Source organism: Ischnura elegans, chromosome 9, assembly GCF_921293095.1.
Source record: "Ischnura elegans chromosome 9, ioIscEleg1.1, whole genome shotgun sequence".
Classification (NCBI taxonomy): domain Eukaryota; kingdom Metazoa; phylum Arthropoda; class Insecta; order Odonata; family Coenagrionidae; genus Ischnura; species Ischnura elegans.
The window spans coordinates 65,347,734-65,367,606 of record NC_060254.1 but is presented as its reverse complement, the minus strand read 5'-3'; the positions used below and the strand labels follow the sequence as shown (position 1 = coordinate 65,367,606).

Here is a 19,873-nt window from a genome sequence, read left to right as displayed (position 1 = left end):
CGTTGGCCTAGCAAAGATAAGCTTCGGCTGAGATTTATGAGGCTCTTGAAAAGAAGCGTGAAGGGAGAAACAGTTGAAAAGCTAAATGCATGCATCTCCGAGTGTTAATGATATTTTGAACATTATCATTTTGCTATGAATTCAAGTTTACAATTATTAGTAATTTATTGCATATTTATGCTAGGAGAATTAAAATGCCAGAACACTTTTATTGCATTGCACCACGTTTTCCATCTAACATATTCTTGAGATTTAGTATCCCTTGCAAAACGTTATTTTTTAAATGTCTGTTGATTCTTGTGATAATTTGTAAAAAAAACATTTTTATATTATTTTTTTCACTTATTTAAGCCCTAAATATGGCATATCCGATTGTTAGAAAAAAAGACATTGAATGTTTAAAATTGTCGTTAGAGAACTGTTGTTTGGGAAGAAATATTCAGGTCTACCGTAATCATATTATTTCAATGCACTTTATTGTACAGTAACTATCAAAAGTTTTAGGATTGAAACACGAATCAATTTGCAAGTAAAATCTCCCTCTGAGTGTCTATCTCATCGCTCGAAAACGTAATATTTTCGGTGAGTAACCAAGGAAAACAAAACGAGTAAGGGAAAATAAAATTTCTTGATAAGCAGAAGTGCGCCACAAACTTAGTCCTAAAACTTTTGAAAGTGACTGTACTTTCACAACCTTATTATGAGAATTAAAAATTATCAAATTTAGTCTTGCATTTGATTTGCTGGAATTTTTAATCTGTGTCTTTTGAGATAAGAAGAGGATCTTCTATGTTATTTCTACTGTATAGATACCTTTTTCTCAACTCATACGCAACCAAACTCTACAAATGAGGTACCAAAATGCACAGAATTTATCAGAGAACATGCGACGGCATATCGTACTTCCTAATTATTGCTATTGTTTCCTAAAATTGGTTTTTAAATAATTTAAAAAAACTGTAAATATTCCTGACGTTAACGGCGCACAAACTGATACATTTGTTAATTTGCAACAATATCTCGAATTCTTTAAATAACTATTATCAAAATGCGGCTGATTCCACATTCAACTCTCCTGTTGATACGTAAGTATGAGTCATCATGTGCGTTTAACAGAGGATAGTGTAATTACTTCCAATATTGTGTTTAAAGAGGTCCTCTGACCTCAATTTGTACATGTGCATTCCAATTAAATTTGTACATAAGACCCTGCCTTTTTTTCTACATTTTAAAATTAGAAACGCGCCAATCCCTCTGTGGACCAGCATTGAAAAGAGCGGGAGAAGCCCGCTGGGAGCGGGCGCATCACGCTCGTAGATTTATATTTTATTAATATCAAAGATGAAAATGCAAATAATATCTTTCTTCTGAGTGAACTGATTAACTATTTATACGCTTTTAAATTCATTTTTCGTTCATAAATGGATTGGTAAAATACTAAAAGTGTTTTGTTCGCTTGGATTGACATTATCCATATATTTTCTTCCTAACAGGATCAACCCGTTTTGAGGAGGCATTTTACACTGGCCAGCAAGAGAACGAGGTGATGGGAGTCAGTGCAGATCACAGTGACGGGGGCGGGGGAGGAGGGGAGGACGATGTGGAGGAAGTGGCTATTCCGGCCATTTCGCTCGGAGGGCCTTACTTCGACACCTCTGCGTCGAAAAACGTCACAGCCCTGGTGGGGAATACGGCGTACCTCAATTGCCGAGTCAAAAACTTGGGAAACAGAACGGTACGTGGAAGTGTTTTTCTATCCGTTAATAGTGATAGTTTTTTGTTGACAGATAACGGTGTTTACAAATTGAAAATACGCAAATACAGCGTATTTAGTAATTAAAGTAATTCAAAATGATGGTTTCAGATTGTAAAGCATTTTGAATACTCGGTGTGATTTCTCCTTTTAAACACCTTTACCTCAATTTAAATAATATATCGTATGCTAGCGAGTAAATCCCTATTATAAGATCAGTGTTTGATTCTGGTCTTTGCATTAGATGTTTAATTCTATCATTTCTAAATTCTCTATAATAAATAAAAAGTATCACATTTGTCTACGTTACTCGGAATTAAATATCAATTATTTACCCACATTCTAAAAGTAAATTATGGATTTCAAATCATTAGTATTCCAAAGCTTTGGAAAGGAATGGAACTTGGTTACACCATAAAATTTGTCTATTTTGATATTACTCGAGTAGTTCTGCCAATAGCAGCTTTCTCGTATATATTATTATGTCCATATGATTTAACAATCCAATAATGCCGCCCTAATTACTTTAGTGGCCATTTCCTACCTTCATTAAAACATATAATGCTTCATGGGAATATAGACATATAACTTCTATAGTTTCATCTCGAATTGCACGAAGTAGTACTCAGAGGCATAGCTCATGGCTGCTCAGGACTGCCTTTGCTTGCATTTGAGTGAAAGTTGCTCAGTCTAATGACTAAAATAATTTTCATTACTACAGCACTTGGAAGGCGTACTTTGATCGTATTTGATTCAGCAGGACAAATAGCTTGTGAAGTAAAGGATGCTGAAACCTTGCCTGGTTCCTAATAAAATCTTTAAATTAGTTAAAGATTGAATTTCAGGATAATAATCTTAAGAATTTGTCTTAGGAAAGTTAAGTTGCTTATCGGAGCTTTCCGAGTTCAAATCCCAACAGAAGCGTTCGGATACCCGAAAAATACCCTTGAGGTTCGAGGTGATCCAGGAAAAGGAATGGGTTTCCCAACTCTGAATGATCACGCGCCTGTTGCTTAATCTGGGTTGTGCTATACCTTCAACTATCCAATTAAAACCTGCGGGTTGAATCGCTGAGCAAATATACAACTATACTAAAAAATGTTGCAACGTACATGTCACGCACAATCGAGGTACGCTCTTGGCATATTTATTTTTTTGATTATTTACCTCACGGTAGGCATCGCATAATAGGTAATCGAGTCGGGGATAAAGGGGATCGGGCTGGTGTGGTTGCTAGAGTGTTGGCTTTCCACCCAGTGGGCCCGCGTTCAAATCCCGGCAGCAGCAGAGAATTTTCAGAAACTGCCCGATCCCTGCTTGAATGTTGTGTGGAGGATGTTTGAAGCGCAACACTCCGTCCGTCGGATGGGACGTTTAGCCGTGGTCCCTTTGGCGCCTTTCGTTATGAGCAGGCTAATGCCGACGCCAGGTTTCTCTCCACCTTTCCTTAGGGGAGACCGGGGCACGTTGGCCATAGGGGCAGGATGGCCTAGTCGAGCTAATTCATACAATAGACACTGAATCGTGCTAGGAATCTATCAGAATGTTGGTAGCACACTTCTCCTTTCTCCACAAAACTATTATGACTGGCGGAGCAGTTTTAGACAAGTTGTAGTGATTAATTGTATTTGCGCGTGTTTCAGTAAAATTCTACTCCCAGGTTAAATGTGTGTTATTTAAGTTATGTTCAATTTGGGTGCAATACTTGAGTACTATAATTAAAGGTCATAGTTTAAGGATAATTTCTGCGTGGCATACAATCTAAATTGCTTCATTGAATTTTGTAACGAATAGAATTTATTGTAAACATGGCGATGGGGCAGGTTGGCCCAGCGACGACGGGGCACGTTGGCCACCCGGCGCAACTGCCCCGTCCTATGCATTCCTTCGTCAAAAAAGGCCTAATTTTGAAAAGACGGTCACTTCCATCATTAATTGAGCTGTCATTCAGGTGTAAATGACTTAATATTGTTTCAAATCGGTTACAATGCATGCTTACCGACAAGAGTGTGGGCATGTACATTTGGTTAAGTATTGTTACCTTTTTGGACCAACGCATACGTTTAGTAGGGTATTTATCGTAGCATGACATTAGCATTACATGTCATATTGCCTGACATTACCATGTCATGCGTTCCTCATTCTCCAAAGCTATATTTACATTTTTCTGGTTAGCATATATGTCACTGTTTATGCAAATGTGCGTAAGCAGTTCTTCCGAGAAAAATGAAAAAAAAGTCGAGTGGGCTTACGCATTTTATTGCCTCTTCAGTAGGAAGAACTGGATTACAATTTCAATTGAGCTCGAAAGCTGGATTACCCCTTCCCCACTTACATGGTTTATTTTCTGTTACATTTGAGGGTAAGCTTGCATCAATCAAAGCTTGTCAACTCCAGAGGTGTCGCTGGGTCTGCAATTCGTCGTCTTTGGGAGCGTTGGGTTGCGTCTGAACTGATTAGACACAAAGTCTCAAATTAAATTCAAAGAGGCTACTAAAATATAAGCGCATTGGTGAAGACAGACATCTATTTGAACGTAACATAGTATTACAATATAACGCCTGTCAACTGGAGCTAAAAAATAAATTACGCGCGTCCGATATAGGAAAATGAAGATTCAGTGTGCCTAAAGTGTGCCTTTTGCGACGGTCAGCCTAGAGCACAATGTATTCAGTGCATAAACTGCAAGCTTTGGGCTCATAAGGCATGTGTGAACACTGAAATCCGCGTAATATTTTACAAGTGCAATAACTGTGCTGATCCATTGTATCTGGACAGTAACTAAAGTATTAACACGCTATAAATCCTAATAATTTAAAGTTTCCCGTTGTTTTACTAAAATGGTTACATATATTGAAATATATTTTTGATAACTATTAGTTTTATTTTGATATCCTAAAATCATACTAGTTTAGCTTATCAAAATATACATGGGCCAACGTGCCCCAGCCGCTGGGCCTACTTACCCCGATGTAGGGGCAGATTGGCCCACCTGTCATATGCCCAGTATTTATTTATTTTTTAAAATTTATAACTCATATATTCAAGTTTAATCATTGCCATCCAGATTTAGACTGATCCACAATTTAGCAATAATTTCATAAATTTAAATATGTATAGAAAAATAATATTTTAAAATGAAAAAAAATCGGGCCAACGTGCCCCGGTCTCCCCTACCTACCCTTCATCATGGCGCAAATGACCTCAGCTGTCGGTCGCCTCCTCCAAATACCATACCATACGAGACGGGGATAAACTTGAAAGGAAGTTTTAAGAGACTAAAATGAGAGGCAACAATAGAAATTCCAAGTGGTGGGGATGGCGTTACGAACGAAGCGGAGAATGCTACGAGAGGCGGTTGAGCGGTTATCGCGGGTACGCGGCCCGGAGAGAGCAGCTGTGGCGGAAGGCTTAGAGGCGTGCGGCCGGAAGCATTGGGGGCGAATATCTCTCTCTGGGGATGAGCACGAGAGGAGGGGAGAGTAAATTGCAACGGGGTCTTTTACTCACACCCGTAATCCCAAACCCCTAAAATAAGTCGGTAGAAATGATAAGCTAAGGCTAAAAAATACTCTTTCAACCAGCCATTCTGTTACACGTTTTATATTAAAAACTTAAATTTTTTCCAGCTTTTCATATATTGATAATTTGGGTTTCTGATTAATTTAGTCGTTGAGAAGGAACCAATCATCGAGGAAAAAATTGCTTGCCTTGGTGTCAACAGCAATAAACCACCAGGGGCCAGGGAGCGGTTACACGGTCGGCATGAGTTTGTGACGTCATCAACTTATATGCAAAAAGTTTGAGGCGATTATTCATCGCGAATAAATCGAGGGGTATGAGAGGTGATGAATAACGGAAAGAGTACAGGTCTCTTTATTCTTCATAGGCATTTAAGTAAAAATAGTGAACGAGCTCATTATGGCGAAAAATTTAATTGGTCGATCAGAAGAAAAGGTGGAGAAAACTGAAAGTTCCTTTGCTCAACGTCGTGCGTATGTAGACAGAATATTTCTTATAACCAAACGCAGTAAAAATAATAAGGGTGAAAGAGATGGACTATTTTCTTCTGTCTCATATTCGATGAAGCGTATCACTTATCTATCAATTTTTAGGCAAATGAAATAGTTTGAAATACATTTTTGTATATTTTTACATTTGCTTGTGAAGTAATTATTATGTGGATTTTTCTGTACTGCGTTTGAGTGCATGAATGGGCTTGTGGTGTCACATGTTTAATAAACTAATTTGAACATTATTACATGTACTGCAATTAAGTAGTAAATTCATTAATGTATGGTATTTAGTGAATACTGCATTTTCACCAAAATTTGATATCAAGAACACAATCAATTTTTATGGCATATCACGATGTCGTGCCTGTTTATTTAACCATTTTTATGTTCACCATGTTTATTAATTTATGTCCTATCAAATTTGAAAATAAGTCAATGTTTTATAGCAGAAGTGTCTTAGAAAGTTCATTGAATGAATGATTGTGATCAAAACTAATGCTATTCAATTGTTTCTTTCGAAGTTATAGCATTTTATTTTTAATATAATCATATTTACGAGCCTTCCATTGTGCTCCACAAAATATTGATTCAAGTCTTATAATAAATGATGTCCCTTAATGATCATGCATTTTCAATGATGATGTGCAATTAGTGATAACGCAATGTCATTTACGCCAGTACTTAAAAATACTGCACTAATCGTGTGCAATGAAACTACGCTCTTTGCATATTTATTTATATTTTGAATTTTTACTCCGCGGTGGCCATCGGATGAATGGCAGCCGAGACGGGGGCAAGCGAACAAAATGGTGGCAGGGACATCGAAGGACATGTTTCCAAGGCGGCTTTAAAATGGGGAACAATGCACAAGTCTCGCCGTTGAAGTGGGCGGGGGGGGGATGACGTTTGAGTGCGGAGAAGGGGGCGGGTCCGCTAGGGTTGTGGGCGGAGAAGCAGAGGGCGCTGGACGGGAAATGAAAATCATGTCATGCCCTGGGGCCCACACTCATTGTTTCGGCGAGTAGTGTGGGCTGGGGGAAGTGTGGGGGAACTTGACTGCAGCAAGATGGCACAGGGTCCGGGGAAATATTGTGAGAGCCCCAACCAATCCCCTCCGTACCCTGCCTTATCATGTCCTCAACCCTCATGCCCTAATAATCTTCCCTCACCGCTCCACCACGATAACCTTCCCCCATTCACATTTATATCCAACTCTCATCTGTTCCATACCCGGACGGTTTTTTTTTAATATTATTCTTTTCTCCCTTCGATTGTTCAAGCAGCCTTTCGAAAAAACAAATGGCTCCTCCCCGTATCAATCTGCCTCTCTCCATGAAAAACATCGAGCGCAGATTCTTTAATCACCGTTTCGATTACATTCACGCGTGGACTCCATTCGAGTGCATTCAAAAAATTTTAAATATTTTTTGGGCTCGAGCGTTTGTTATAACTGATGTATTTTCCGCCTAAGCTCTTGGTGTGGAAAATGGATTCGGTTCATGTACATGGTTCACTGGGCAGTGCGCACGATCTTGTTTTTGAGGTTATTTCTACTACAGCAATTTTGTCGCTGTCGGGTGATTTAATTTAGGATATAAAACTACATACTTTCATCGCTTTACACCTTCACACGCAGTAGGTATATTAAAGGGGATATACTGATAGTGATATAGGATAAAATTTGCTAGACATTTTAGGGTTTCAGGCTGTTAAAGGAATCGCCTCTAATTTAAATTTCACAGCAATGGAATTTTGGAATGGGACGCAGATCCAGGACTTTTTTTATGTATTCGTTAATTTGAATTCTCCCAGCTTCTCTGATCATGAACTTGAGTTATGAATCAAAACATCTAAGAAAATATTGTTAATGAATTGCGATAGAACGTTGAAAATCAGCTGTTGGTGCTCAGCGATTAAATTATATACATGCGCTTTTTAAAATCGCTATTCTTACCTTCAACTTTTTGATACTGTTACGGGTTCACACTGAAAAAAGCTGCGAACACTTGAGAATTATAACAGAACTTTATTTAAAACATTTAAATAAACCATATCTCATAAGAACTCATTAACTTCAATGCAACGAATCAATGTCAACAACAGCCCGTCATCCATCGACGTCCACATCATACTAGGTGCCGCTGCAGTACAGTAAGGTGGCTGGTGAGGAATAACTTTGGTTTTTATTGGGAAATTGAAGTGGTATATGAAGAAGTCGCTTGTAGTGCAAAGAGCTTCAATTGGTGCAGTCCCAAAAACAGGAAAGTTTGAAATTAGGGTATCTATGATATTGAAATTGCAAGACGCCCATGCCTAGAAAAGGAATTCCCTCAAGAAACTAATTTACTTGTGAACTTGTTTTTCCAATATTGTCCCACAGAAAAATTCTACTCTTTTTTCATTCTTCTTCTTTCGAACCATTTCCTGTAATGAAGTTTCGTTGAATTTTCAGCCCTTACCGGCAATCAAATTTTATTGTAACAAAATTAAAATTTAAATGCAATATTTAATTGTTGTTATTTCTAAATGGTGTGGGGTTTTACATGAAGGAAATATAAAATCGGATGGAAAAAATTAGCAAAGATATTGCCATATAATTAACAATTATGATGAGGAATACTTAATTCATTTCTATATGTATGTACCTCTAGAAGCTCTCAGTTTTGTTTTAGTAGGATAGGCAATGTTTATTTACTCAACCATTCACTTCCAAATCTATACCAAATCTATAAATCTATATTCAGTGCCCTCAGCCCATCAAGGGTGAAAATTATAAGGACTTATATATCGATGAACATCCAACTCTACAATTATGATGTGAAATCGCTATTTTATTGCCTGAGTTAATCTATAAGCAAAGAAATGGGTAATAAGGGAAGAAGGGTTGTAGCAAAAAGGTAATGACAGGAAAAAAAAGAATAGAGTACAAAATAATAGGAAAGTTTAATAATAGGAAAATTTAAAAAATATTTAAACGTGGTAAAATAAAAGCTTGGTGTAATCGGTGGCCTAGTGAGTAAGAGGGATGGAATACCGATAAGATGCTTACGGGTTCGTATTTCGAGTAAATATTTCGGGTATCTGTAAGGTTTTTGTTAAGATTCACCTACGAATCAATATTCAACTTGATAATTACGTCGTAAAAAAGGTACTACCCCAAAACAATTCTCAAAGTGCATGTTCACATATAGACAGTAAGTGGTCTAAGTGAATGGTGAATAAACTCCCCAGGAGGGGCTCGAATCTGTGACCTCGAGGTTTGCTATAGACGGATTTATCCCACCATAACCGTGGTCTGGCTGAAATGGAGGAATAGGAAGGAAAAAAGTAAGGAGGCATTAGTGCTTGTGCGAAGCACGGGACAAATCTTTTAGAGAACAAATATAATAATAATAAAAATTCGTCTAAATTGGGAGAGATTGAGACTAGAGAGTCCCATCTTCCGTCTAACCGCTCGTCATGCATACAATATTTGCAGCTTAATACATTGCTAAGCCACTTTGAAAATTAAATGCAGTCAAATAATATCAAAAGAGACAGAGAAGTATTGAAAATTGAAGTGCTACAGTAGCCATTTAATCTGCTACTTGTCCGTTTTAAATCGACTTGGGTATTCCTGCATTGTTTTGTGGGGACGGACTAAATACCAAATTACTTCAACCTTGTCTTGTTGTTAAGATACTACTTCGCGAAAATGACTAGAAAATGACGCCCCAGCGTTGAAACGCGTCGTACCAATAAAATATTTCTAGTGAAAAATTGCCAAGGTTGTTTATTTTTCATTTCAATATGGATTTTCACTAAGTTGGAGCCGAATCGATTGATTTCATACTACTTCGCGTTGAAAAGCGCCTCTTGGAGGCCGAAATAGTGCTATTCACGCTTATTGTCTCATTATCCTCTTCAGACCCATGATTCATTCAGCTGTTTTATTTATGTTTCAGGCTCCCTTTTTAAAAGGGGTGTATGGAAAAAATAATATCACAGTGAAATTTGAAAGAAATATTTATTGGAAACTATTTTATAGTATGGTATCTTGGCATTTTACGACTATATTTTAATGCGCCACGCTAATATAAAGAAATTATTCTCATCAAGAATACTTCATTATCACCCATTATTTTCAATTGATTTAATATTTATAAACATTATTTATTATTTTCAAGAAACTGAGTATATAGCTTAATTGAAACACTTGGCGATGCACACTCATCTTGCTTGCCGTTGTGCCATCCGTCATGTTATACGAATGCAAAACAAAACACATGTGACCTATAGTGGCAGAATCGTGTACCAAAAGGTACAAATAAGTGCATCGGCGTCTTTAAATGACAATGATTCATACTTGAAGGAGTATAATAATAAAAACGTGGAGGTACTCGTTTGTGTACTCTGGGTCCGAAGAGGATATACATCTTGACACCAGATTTTTTTCTTAAACAGAGTTCGGATCAGGCAATGATAGAAGAAATACACAAGAACTTTATGGACAAGGGATACGAGTGAATCTCTATTCTGTGTTGACATCAAGTGGAATATAAAATACGCTTTTTAATAATATATAGTCAATCTCGTTTATCATCAGAGGGAAAGCAATGCATAAAATTCCCAGCAAAGAGCTTTTGAGTATGAGTGTAAAAAAATATTTTTAACAAAGCTATAGGAAACATTGGATAGCTAATAAATTTCAGAGTTAAAATATTTTATTAAATACATTCAATTCGATCTTTGACTAGCTGGATTGCATATTTTTGCTTAAAAAAAGTAAAAATGTAATTTTTTAAGAAATTTATAGCTTAAGAAAAGGATTTAAGGAAGAATTAAAAAATTTTTAAGGATTAGTGAAGATTGCACTTTGAAATTCACTTGCGGCTATCATTGGCAAATGATTACATGCAACCTCTTGTAAATCTTTCCCCGCTCTTCTGAGCTGATTCTCCTGGAATTTTTAGCCTGTGTCTCTTTCCTTGTACGTGCGTGTGAGTGAATGATAGTCAAGGCTTGCCGCTGAGAGGCTGTGATTGGTAATTGCGGTCTTTAATCCATCCATCGGAAAACCAATACAGTAATACCCAGGTCGGTGTAAAATGGACAAGTAGGAAACATTACGGTGTTGGAGCACTTCATTTTACAATTGAGGGGTTGAGAAGCCAAGGGGTACAAGTGATTTCTTTTCTTAACAGAGTTAGGTACAGAAATATACTAAAGAAAAAAACGAGATCAAATAGATATTATTTAAAAGTGCATTTTTTAATCCACTTGATGTCAACACGGAGCAAAGATTCACTCGTATCCCTTGGCCATCAAGTTTTTGTAAATTTCTTCTATTATTCCTTAATCCTAGCTCTGTTTACGAAAAAAAATCAGTTGTATCCTTTGGCCTTTTCACCCCATCAATTCATATTCAAGGCAAGAGAGCTCTAATCCTTATATTCACATAGAAGGATGCTTTAAAAAAACAATCAAAAAATACAAAGAGAACAAAGTTACGTATACCAACTTTAAAACGATGTGAGCAAAGAAGAAAGGGAAAAGAGATGGTGATGTGATCTTTCTTCGGAATGTAGCGGGAAAGGCAGCTGGGGACGTAGTAGGGAGTGGCCGGGGGTTCAAAGAGTGGGCCGCTGCGGGTGGCGAGGGCGGGTGTGGGGAAATATCGACCCGGCTAACGGTCCCTTGAGTGAGAGCGGGGGAAGGGGGATATGTATAGGGGGGGAAGGGGACAGAATAGGAGGGGAAGATCCCGGAGAGAGGCTCGTATGGCGATTGATAAGGAAAAAGCATGAATGAGTAGGCGGTGGGGGTGACAACCCCTAGTGTCATAGGCCTTGAATGAAGGACATGTATTCTAAGGTTTCTTGTTTGGGTAACTATCACTTATGCCACTTATTTTTTAAATAAAGCGACTCGGGTTTCGATGAATAATCATCACCATCAGGCGTAAATTACTATGTTAAATTAAATTAATCTTGGTTTGGTAACTATTACTTATACAACATAATTTTTTAAATAAAGCGACACGGGTTTCGATGAATAATTATTGCCATCATGCGTAAATTACTATGTTATATTAAATTATACGAGGGGGAAAAATGCGAAGGTGAAGAAAAAGTGATTAAGAAGGAGAACGACAGAGTAAGGATACATAAAAAAGGGTTTGCCTTTATTAGTAAAGAGCGAGTTTTTTGACAAAGGAGGGAGTTGTGTATTAGTTCAAGGAGACCTTGCTTAAATGGCTAAAAATGAGTAGGTGAAAAACATGTAAGAAGTATGGAGCAACTTTATTTAGTAAGAAATGGCCTTTTAAGACCATATATCACTTATCAGATACCAATTAAAAGGCATTCATGTGAAGTGGATCATCATTTTTTCTCTTGGGTTTCACTGCGTCAGTATATCCATGGGCTTAGATGACAATTTCGCGAGAGGTTATTAGGTATCATAATCATGCGTAGCGTATGATAAGAGCATACTCGGTGGTTTTGCAATGAGTCTGCTGAAATAAATTTTTTAAATTTTCACCGGAAATGTCGTATAAGTATTTAAAAGAGATGTAATTGTTTTAAATTAAAATTTATAATTGGAAATAATGTATTCATTGTCATGACAGTATAATCCATAAAAATTTTGTTGGATTTTATCTCTTGCCAGTGATAGCCGCAAGCGAATTTCAAAGTGCATTCTTCACTAATCCTTAAAATCTGTTTAATCCTACCTTAAATCCTTTTCTTAAGTTATAAATTTCTTACAAAAATTACCTTTTTACTTTTCATAAACAAAAATGTGCATTCCAGATAGTTAAATATCGAATTGAATGTATTTAATTACAATATTTTAACTTTGAAAATTATTAGCTATCCAATGTTTCCTCTAGCTTTTTTAAAAATAATTTTTTCATACTCAAACTCAAATGCTTGTTGCCGGGAACTTTATACATTGCTTAGCCTCAGAATTGATAAATGTCTTCCATTTATGGAGGCTATATTTTCAGAAGTTTAGAACATCTTGAATGAATATTTATATTTTCCTTTATAATAAAAAATTGAGCATTAAGTGTCTTGTTTTGATGGGACCACCAGACACCTATTCACCTATATTTTAACGTATATAGTCATCTCAAGATTTTAAAATATCAGCAGGGTTAACAGCGTTATTTAAATTAAACCATTTTCTGCTAAAAATATGCCACATTGGGGGACCCATTAAGGTTTTATTTCCAGCTATCATTTAAGTATCACATTGCCGAAAATCATTTCCGCTGCTTCCCGGAGAGAAAATTTACATCTGAAAATATAAACTTCGCGCCCATTCAAGGCCAATGACTCTCTTCTAAAAGCAAGACCGCTGGGTCCACGCTTTCACGAGACAACAAGTGCCTGAATAGCAGTCGGAGAGAGAGGTCTTTTGACTGTAATCCTCTTGGCGCTTGAGAAATAAAAGCAATTAATGGAGGTTCTCAGGGACTAATTAGCAATGCAAAAGGGGGAGCGAATTCGCTCACTCAAATATCGACTTCATCCGCGCCCACGCCTCCTTCAATTTACTCTTGGCGGAGTCCGAATTTTTCATTTGGATTTTAGAGACCCCTTTTTCTTTTTGGAGAGATATCTCCTTATTGGGCCCATGAACCCTTATCCCTCAATCTTACTTCCAACTCCTCCACGTCTTGCCGAAACCAATCTTCATCTTTCACCTTATTCATCGCTAACCTCTTCTCCGTTTGTTCAACCGCCTCTCCAAACACAGCCCTATAAGACCTTCAGCCCTCTTACATTAATTTATTTCCTTATCACTTTTGACTGCTTTATCATCCTCCTACATCTGACTAAATGCAACAGTCTGTGTCATCCTAAATTTATCACGTTATATCATGGATCTTCATCGTTCCATTCTATCCCCTGTTATTTATCAAAGTAAAACATCTTTGGTACTAACTTTGCCAATTTTTTTGCATGCATTGAATTTACCGCATTTACCCGTAGAAGCTGCCAACCTTTTCTCCAGAATTGCTGGTGAAAAAAGGGTGGCGCGCACTTACACGAATCCTCCAAATTTTAACGTATCTAAGCCATGTACCTTTTTCCCTCAAATTCTTTTCGTGTATTCATCAGAGTGTAGCATTGAAACTAGGAAACCTTTGAAGGAATTATATTTCTTACATTATGTAGCCTAATTAATCACGGAAACGTAAATTTATTGATTTAGCAACGTATCATGAGTTTCTTTATTAGACCGCGCTCAAAAAGCGCTAGGAGGTTTTTTTTTCTCCACACGAGTCGGCCCAAAAATGGGGGATCACGGGGTTAAAGAGGGCGCAGCTTGCTCGGGTAAATATGGTAATTGTTTTTATAATGCATCAGCAAATTATGAATTTCATATCTCTATTTATCCTGAATGTTAATAATATCTGTACCAGTTACTGACCGCTTCTAATATCACTGTAAAAAGATTCAGAAAATATTTTTTGATAAGATTAAATAAAAAAAATGGATGAAAAGGAAACTATATTTCATTTGCTATCCATTGCCTGAGCTGCCATGCATTTACACTCTTAATTTTCTTAGGGGCCATTTGAGTAATTTTGTTCTCGAAGAGTAACGTTTGAGAATCTTCACGCTTGATTTTACATGACCAGAGTTTGCTTTTTTTAATGAGAAAACCTATGATTTACTCTGTAGTTTAGCATAAATTTTATTTTTCTCCTAAAGCCTTTGATTAAACGGCATTGATGCATATTTTTCGGAAAAGATAAGGCTAAATGAACAAATCGATCTTTGCTGTCAAAGTTGTTCACAATATTTTTGATTTTTCGAAGTAATTTTGATGAATCGGGAAATCAGGTCATTGTTATTATACATTAGATACCATTTATAGAGGTTGAATTAAAATGTTCTATTTTTTGTTTCTAGAATGATTGAAAATATTCATGTAAGTTTAGAATTAATAACAGCACGCAAAAGGAGATTTCCAAAAAGAAGGGCTGAGTTACCGGAAAGTATGCGCATAGTAGGAATCTTAGAAATATTTTTGTGGGCTACATGATGTTCAGTATGATGAAAACTACTCTAGAGAAAACATTATCCCGCATTTGATAGCATATAATATGAGTATTGATTAGCAGTTGGAAAAGGATATCAAGTATTGCAATTGTTACGATTGGTGTATCGAATGACTCCAAATATTTTACATTATATTTTCTGGCGATTGAAACTTATATGTTCTTCAATTAGAAGGGTATGAAACGCATTGATCATGCCAAATTTTTCAAAATTATGGCATATGCTTAAGTTCCATTGTGAGATTACTTAAAATAAGAAAATCATTATCAAAATATTAATCAACTAAAAAAATAAGTAAATTATCATAAATTAACTTGTTTTATATAAATTAATTATATAAAATTAAATATTTTAGAACCTTACATCGAAGTATTGATTTTATCGATAAAATGAGTGAGTTTTTTTTGCGTTACAATTCGGAGCTATTCTTCTTTATTGTATTATTAAGAACAAGGGGCACCCATTGGTATACATTTCCCCGATCTTTAAATGTTATTTCCCTTTAAAATTTCAACGTGATGTTAAAAACCTATTGGAATTTTACCAAGATTAGGAAAATAGAGTAGTTGTTGGACTATTACTTCCGAGGTCATGGAGAGAGAGGACAATTGAACTCTTGAATTTAATCAGTATTCACAGGACCGAACAAAATGGTCCGAAGTAGAGCGTGCATGAAAATCATCAAAGATACTATATTGCGGTGGACAGCCTCATTTCGTGTTAATATGAAGTTGTCCGATTGGCTGACTCGAAAGTCATTCGCGTTTTGTCCTTCTAACACAGCCCTGGCAAACTATGCGTCCAATTTAGATTTCAAATATCAGTACGGCGGAACGCAAATATTCACGAGCATCAACGGCACGTGTTCGCACGGAGAAAGAGCAATTGTTGAAAAGCCTTCCACCCAGGTGGTGCATACGCGTATTCCGCATAATCAAAGAATGAATTCCGCACGCATTGAATTGTGGCCCACTGGAATTTTCTGAAGCGTGGTGTCCGAAAGAAGAAATTCAAGCGCTGTTGGTTGGATGGAAAATATCCGGTAATACTAAAGAGAAGCATTGGTTAGAACGCAGGCCCGTGAAAGCGCATATAACTATGTGACAAAGCGTGATATCATGTTTTCAAAGGAAAAATAATAAGTTTTTGTGTGGGACCATTTATCGAAACAGGCCTTGAAAGTCGACCGGCGTTTTCATGTGGGATATTATTTATCCCTTAAAATATTAATGTATGAGAATCTAAAACTGTTTTGGAAGGAAAAACATTATCAGGGTTATTCATTTATATACTATTAAATAATATATTTTATGTAAATTAATATCACAGTTCCATAAATCATTCGACGGGAATGAAGATTGGATTTTATGGGGATTTAATTTTGCAGGCTTCTAGTTTTGTTTCTAGTTTGCACTTATAAAAGAATCATCATTTGATCAAGGGATATTAAATATGATTTTTTCCTTCACACTGATAAAGATTTCGTTGGAAGCCATTCCATGGAGATTAAGACTAGCATCGCTCATTTTTTCGACAATCAGGTATTAGTGATACAAATCGTTTCCAGCTATTTAAAATTTATAATTTTCTTTGTATATCTATCTCATTTATTCATATTACTAGAATTACATCTGTATCTCAATTCATCTGTTGGCTGTGGTCGTTAACTATGCAATGTTAACTTTATTCATTTTATAAATATGGTACGGTATTTGGAGAAGGCGACCGTCAGCTAAGGCCTTTTGCGTCATGAGGGAAGGGAGAGAGAAGAATGGTGGAAAGAAACCTGGTGTCGGTATTACGTTCGGATCGGTCGGTATTTGGTTCTCAACTGAAGGGCCTAAAGGGACCACGGCATAACGTCCGATCTGAAGGACCAATTGTTGTGCTTGAAGTGCTCTCCACATAGCACTGGTTAAGTAAGGATCAGGTAGGCTTAGAAAATTTTCCACTATCAATTAGATTTAAACCCGGGTCCACGGGGTTGAGAGCTAAAATAATAGCCACCGTACCAACCCGAGCCTACCTTGTGTGAATATTTTGGAAAAACAAACGTTAGAATGAACTCTATAATTATTCAATCCCTCGCAAACAAAACCCTCTGAAGTAAGGGTATCTTGTTTAGATCTCTAGAAAAAAATTGGAACTTATTCTCTGGACCTAAAAAAGCAGTAACTAACATATAATGTAACTGTTATAACGATGAAAGGTATTTACGTATCCTAATATCATCCATATCATTTACACGACGAATTAAAATGGGATGCATTTGTGTTCAATCTGTGGTATGAAAATAATAAATAGTTAATTTGTAAAATGTCTTCATCGAACATGATTTTTGTCAAAAATTGACGTGCATAGAAAGACGCACGGGAGTAGTGCTGGATATAAATGCTGTTGAAGATAAAAGTTAATGAAAGAGCTAGGACAATATTATACGGTTGAGGACGAAAGACGGAGAAATAGTTGGAAAACAGTGGAAGGGGAGGATGCGGTAAGAGTATGCGGTAGTTGCGAGGAATATACAGAGAGGGAATGAGGTACAGTGCAGTTTTACAATAAAAATGACTGGTTTGAATAACGCGAGGAACTGAAATTAAAACCTGGACTAGCTCTGAATAATGTGGGAGCTCGTCATGATGTCCTCTGCCACCATCTTTTCAATACAAATTCAATCATACTCATTTATCTTTATCATTTTGAACCTTTCTGATTGCCCTTATGAATGAAGTGAACTTGGTATAATGAGGAGCCATTTTAGTAGCTGAAAAGCTATGTGCTCCTGTAGGGGAAGAATTGGTAAAACAGTTGGGAGACCTAGAAACTGTGATAGGGTTCAGTAGAAATATTATTGAGGATAAATTTGGCTGGCATGTAAGTTTTCGTTGATAAATTCATTGCATTATCAAGGAAATAATGACAATGGGAATTGAAAAAATCGTGAGAATGCAATTCAGAGCAATAGGAGAAGAGAGGTAAAATGGGTTTTTGATAATATTTTTAAGGGTCTGCCTCGATGTGCATGTAATTAAAAGATATTCATGGAAGAGAAGGACAGGTATGGTAGATATTTATGTGATGATAGAGTAACACAGGGTTCGCTAAGTTGCTCGTAAGTGTGTTCAAGGGTATTGAGTTTAATAAGTCATGAATGTTAAATTTAGTAATTCCTTCGGTTGGTCACAAGTATTATTTATAAAAAGATGAGAAGTTTAAAATTGAGATATTCGCAAAAAAGGTAAATAAGACCGTTTTTCTCGAGATAGCATGGCTGAAGGATCATTTTGGTCGTTACACCTACAGTAGAACCGGCCTCATTTGGCCGGCGCTTATTTTTTCAAAATGGTCCGATTTAAAAACTCGTGGTCTCATAATGTGCGAAATGGCGAGAAAAAATTATAAAAAGATGAGAAGTTTAAAATTGAGATATTCGCAAAAAAGGTAAAAAAGACCTTTTTTCTCGAGATAGCATAGCTGAGGGATCATTTTGGTCGTTACATCTTCATGTTACGAAAGTTTCAGGTTCGTGCAACGTCGGATGGCCGTGCCTGAGGCTTTAATGCAGTTATTTCAAATGTTGAGTTTTTCGACCCGGATAAAACGTTTTATTACGTAAACATGGTATTTTAGAGCCCTATGGGCAAGTGTTGTATCCGCTTTGTCGTATCTTGATTCCCTCATGCCTAAACGCAGCCTCAAAGGTGACCGCCGCGCGCCCCACGGCTCTCTGCCACCAGGCGAGCTCCGCGTTTCTTGATTCGCGTACACTACTAAGTCCCGTGGCCCTTCCCTGCTTCCCCTTACATGCTGGCAATATGGATCTGGAGTGAGTGATAATGACAAACCGGGGGCCATATGATTAATTTGTCAATGCGATTTTATAAAAATTACATGTAATGCGAAAAGAGTGAGGAAAACTAGGATTTTCACGAGGTAAGCACGTTGAAAAAACTGTATGAGTTCTCGTTACATTTCATGTCTAACAATCAAGGTTGACATTTTGGCCGGGCCTCATGATAAATAGTTTTAACCACGACGGTTTATTAGAATGCAAAAACGGTTTTTTATTATCTCTAAGAGATTGTTATTCGCAATTGGCCACACTCACAGTCTTATTTAGGCAGAATGTATATGTGTTACATTCAGGTTTTCTTTTCAAATAATGCACTCGCAGAAGGATCTAAGTGCATAAAATTGTTTTCCTGAGTGTCCTACAAATTGTTATCTGTTCTTCTTTGTTTGTAGACATTTGTTCTTCTTCTAGTATGTGTAGCGAAATCCCCTGCCTTGTAACTGTAACAATCTTTTCATTCTGATATATTTATAAATTTATAGCAGTTGCAGCTTGTAAAGTTATATTTGAAAGACCATAAAAAATTTATCCTAATTTATGCAAAAATGTACCAAAAAGTCTCCTGTATAATTAGCGGCATTTGAATTTTTTTTAACAGAAAATAAATTTGAGGCAAGCTGCTGGTGATGGATATTAGCTTTTAAGAATAAATTCTGTTTTTGCGGCTGCTCTTAATATTTTGTCCTTTATTTAGCTCATTATTTAAATTTCGAGGCATAACATGTTGCCCTGTTTTTACTAAATAAATCCACGTGCAGCTATTTGATGCAATAACTGAATGATGCCTACCTTGGACACAAAAATAGTTTGGAAATTAATAGCGTTGAGTAATCTCTTTTTGACGAAGAATAAAAGTATTATTATCTGTGTTTTTGCATTATAATTAATTAAATAAGCCACGTGCAACAAGGGCACACGTGGTAGAACTCATATCCTGCAATATTTATTTTTCTATAATAAATAATAATTGATCCTGGTTTTCAATTTGTCACAGGAAAAAAAATCGTTAATAACGCTACGCATCCACAATATCAATTACTCTTGCGGATGGCTCACTGATTTACGGAGACAACGGTGGAATTTTTTAGGGCTGACAGAGTTTTTTTGTCGGTGTCACATGTTTTTTCAAAGCACATCCTAGTGTTTCACCAAACGATAGCCAGTGTAAAGTTTAAAGTCGCATGCATGCATG

At 36.6% G+C, this 19,873-nt stretch overlaps 1 protein-coding gene across 1 annotated transcript in view; it reads left to right on the top strand.

Moving 5' to 3' along the window:
• LOC124165781 (lachesin-like) overlaps nt 1-19,873 on the top strand; it is a 107,458-nt gene that overhangs the window by 64,519 nt on the left and 23,066 nt on the right. Inside the window, exon 2 of the mRNA XM_046543276.1 lies at nt 1,494-1,735. Within this exon, the coding sequence (XP_046399232.1) occupies nt 1,494-1,735 (242 nt within the window). The remainder of the gene's footprint in view (nt 1-1,493; nt 1,736-19,873) is intronic.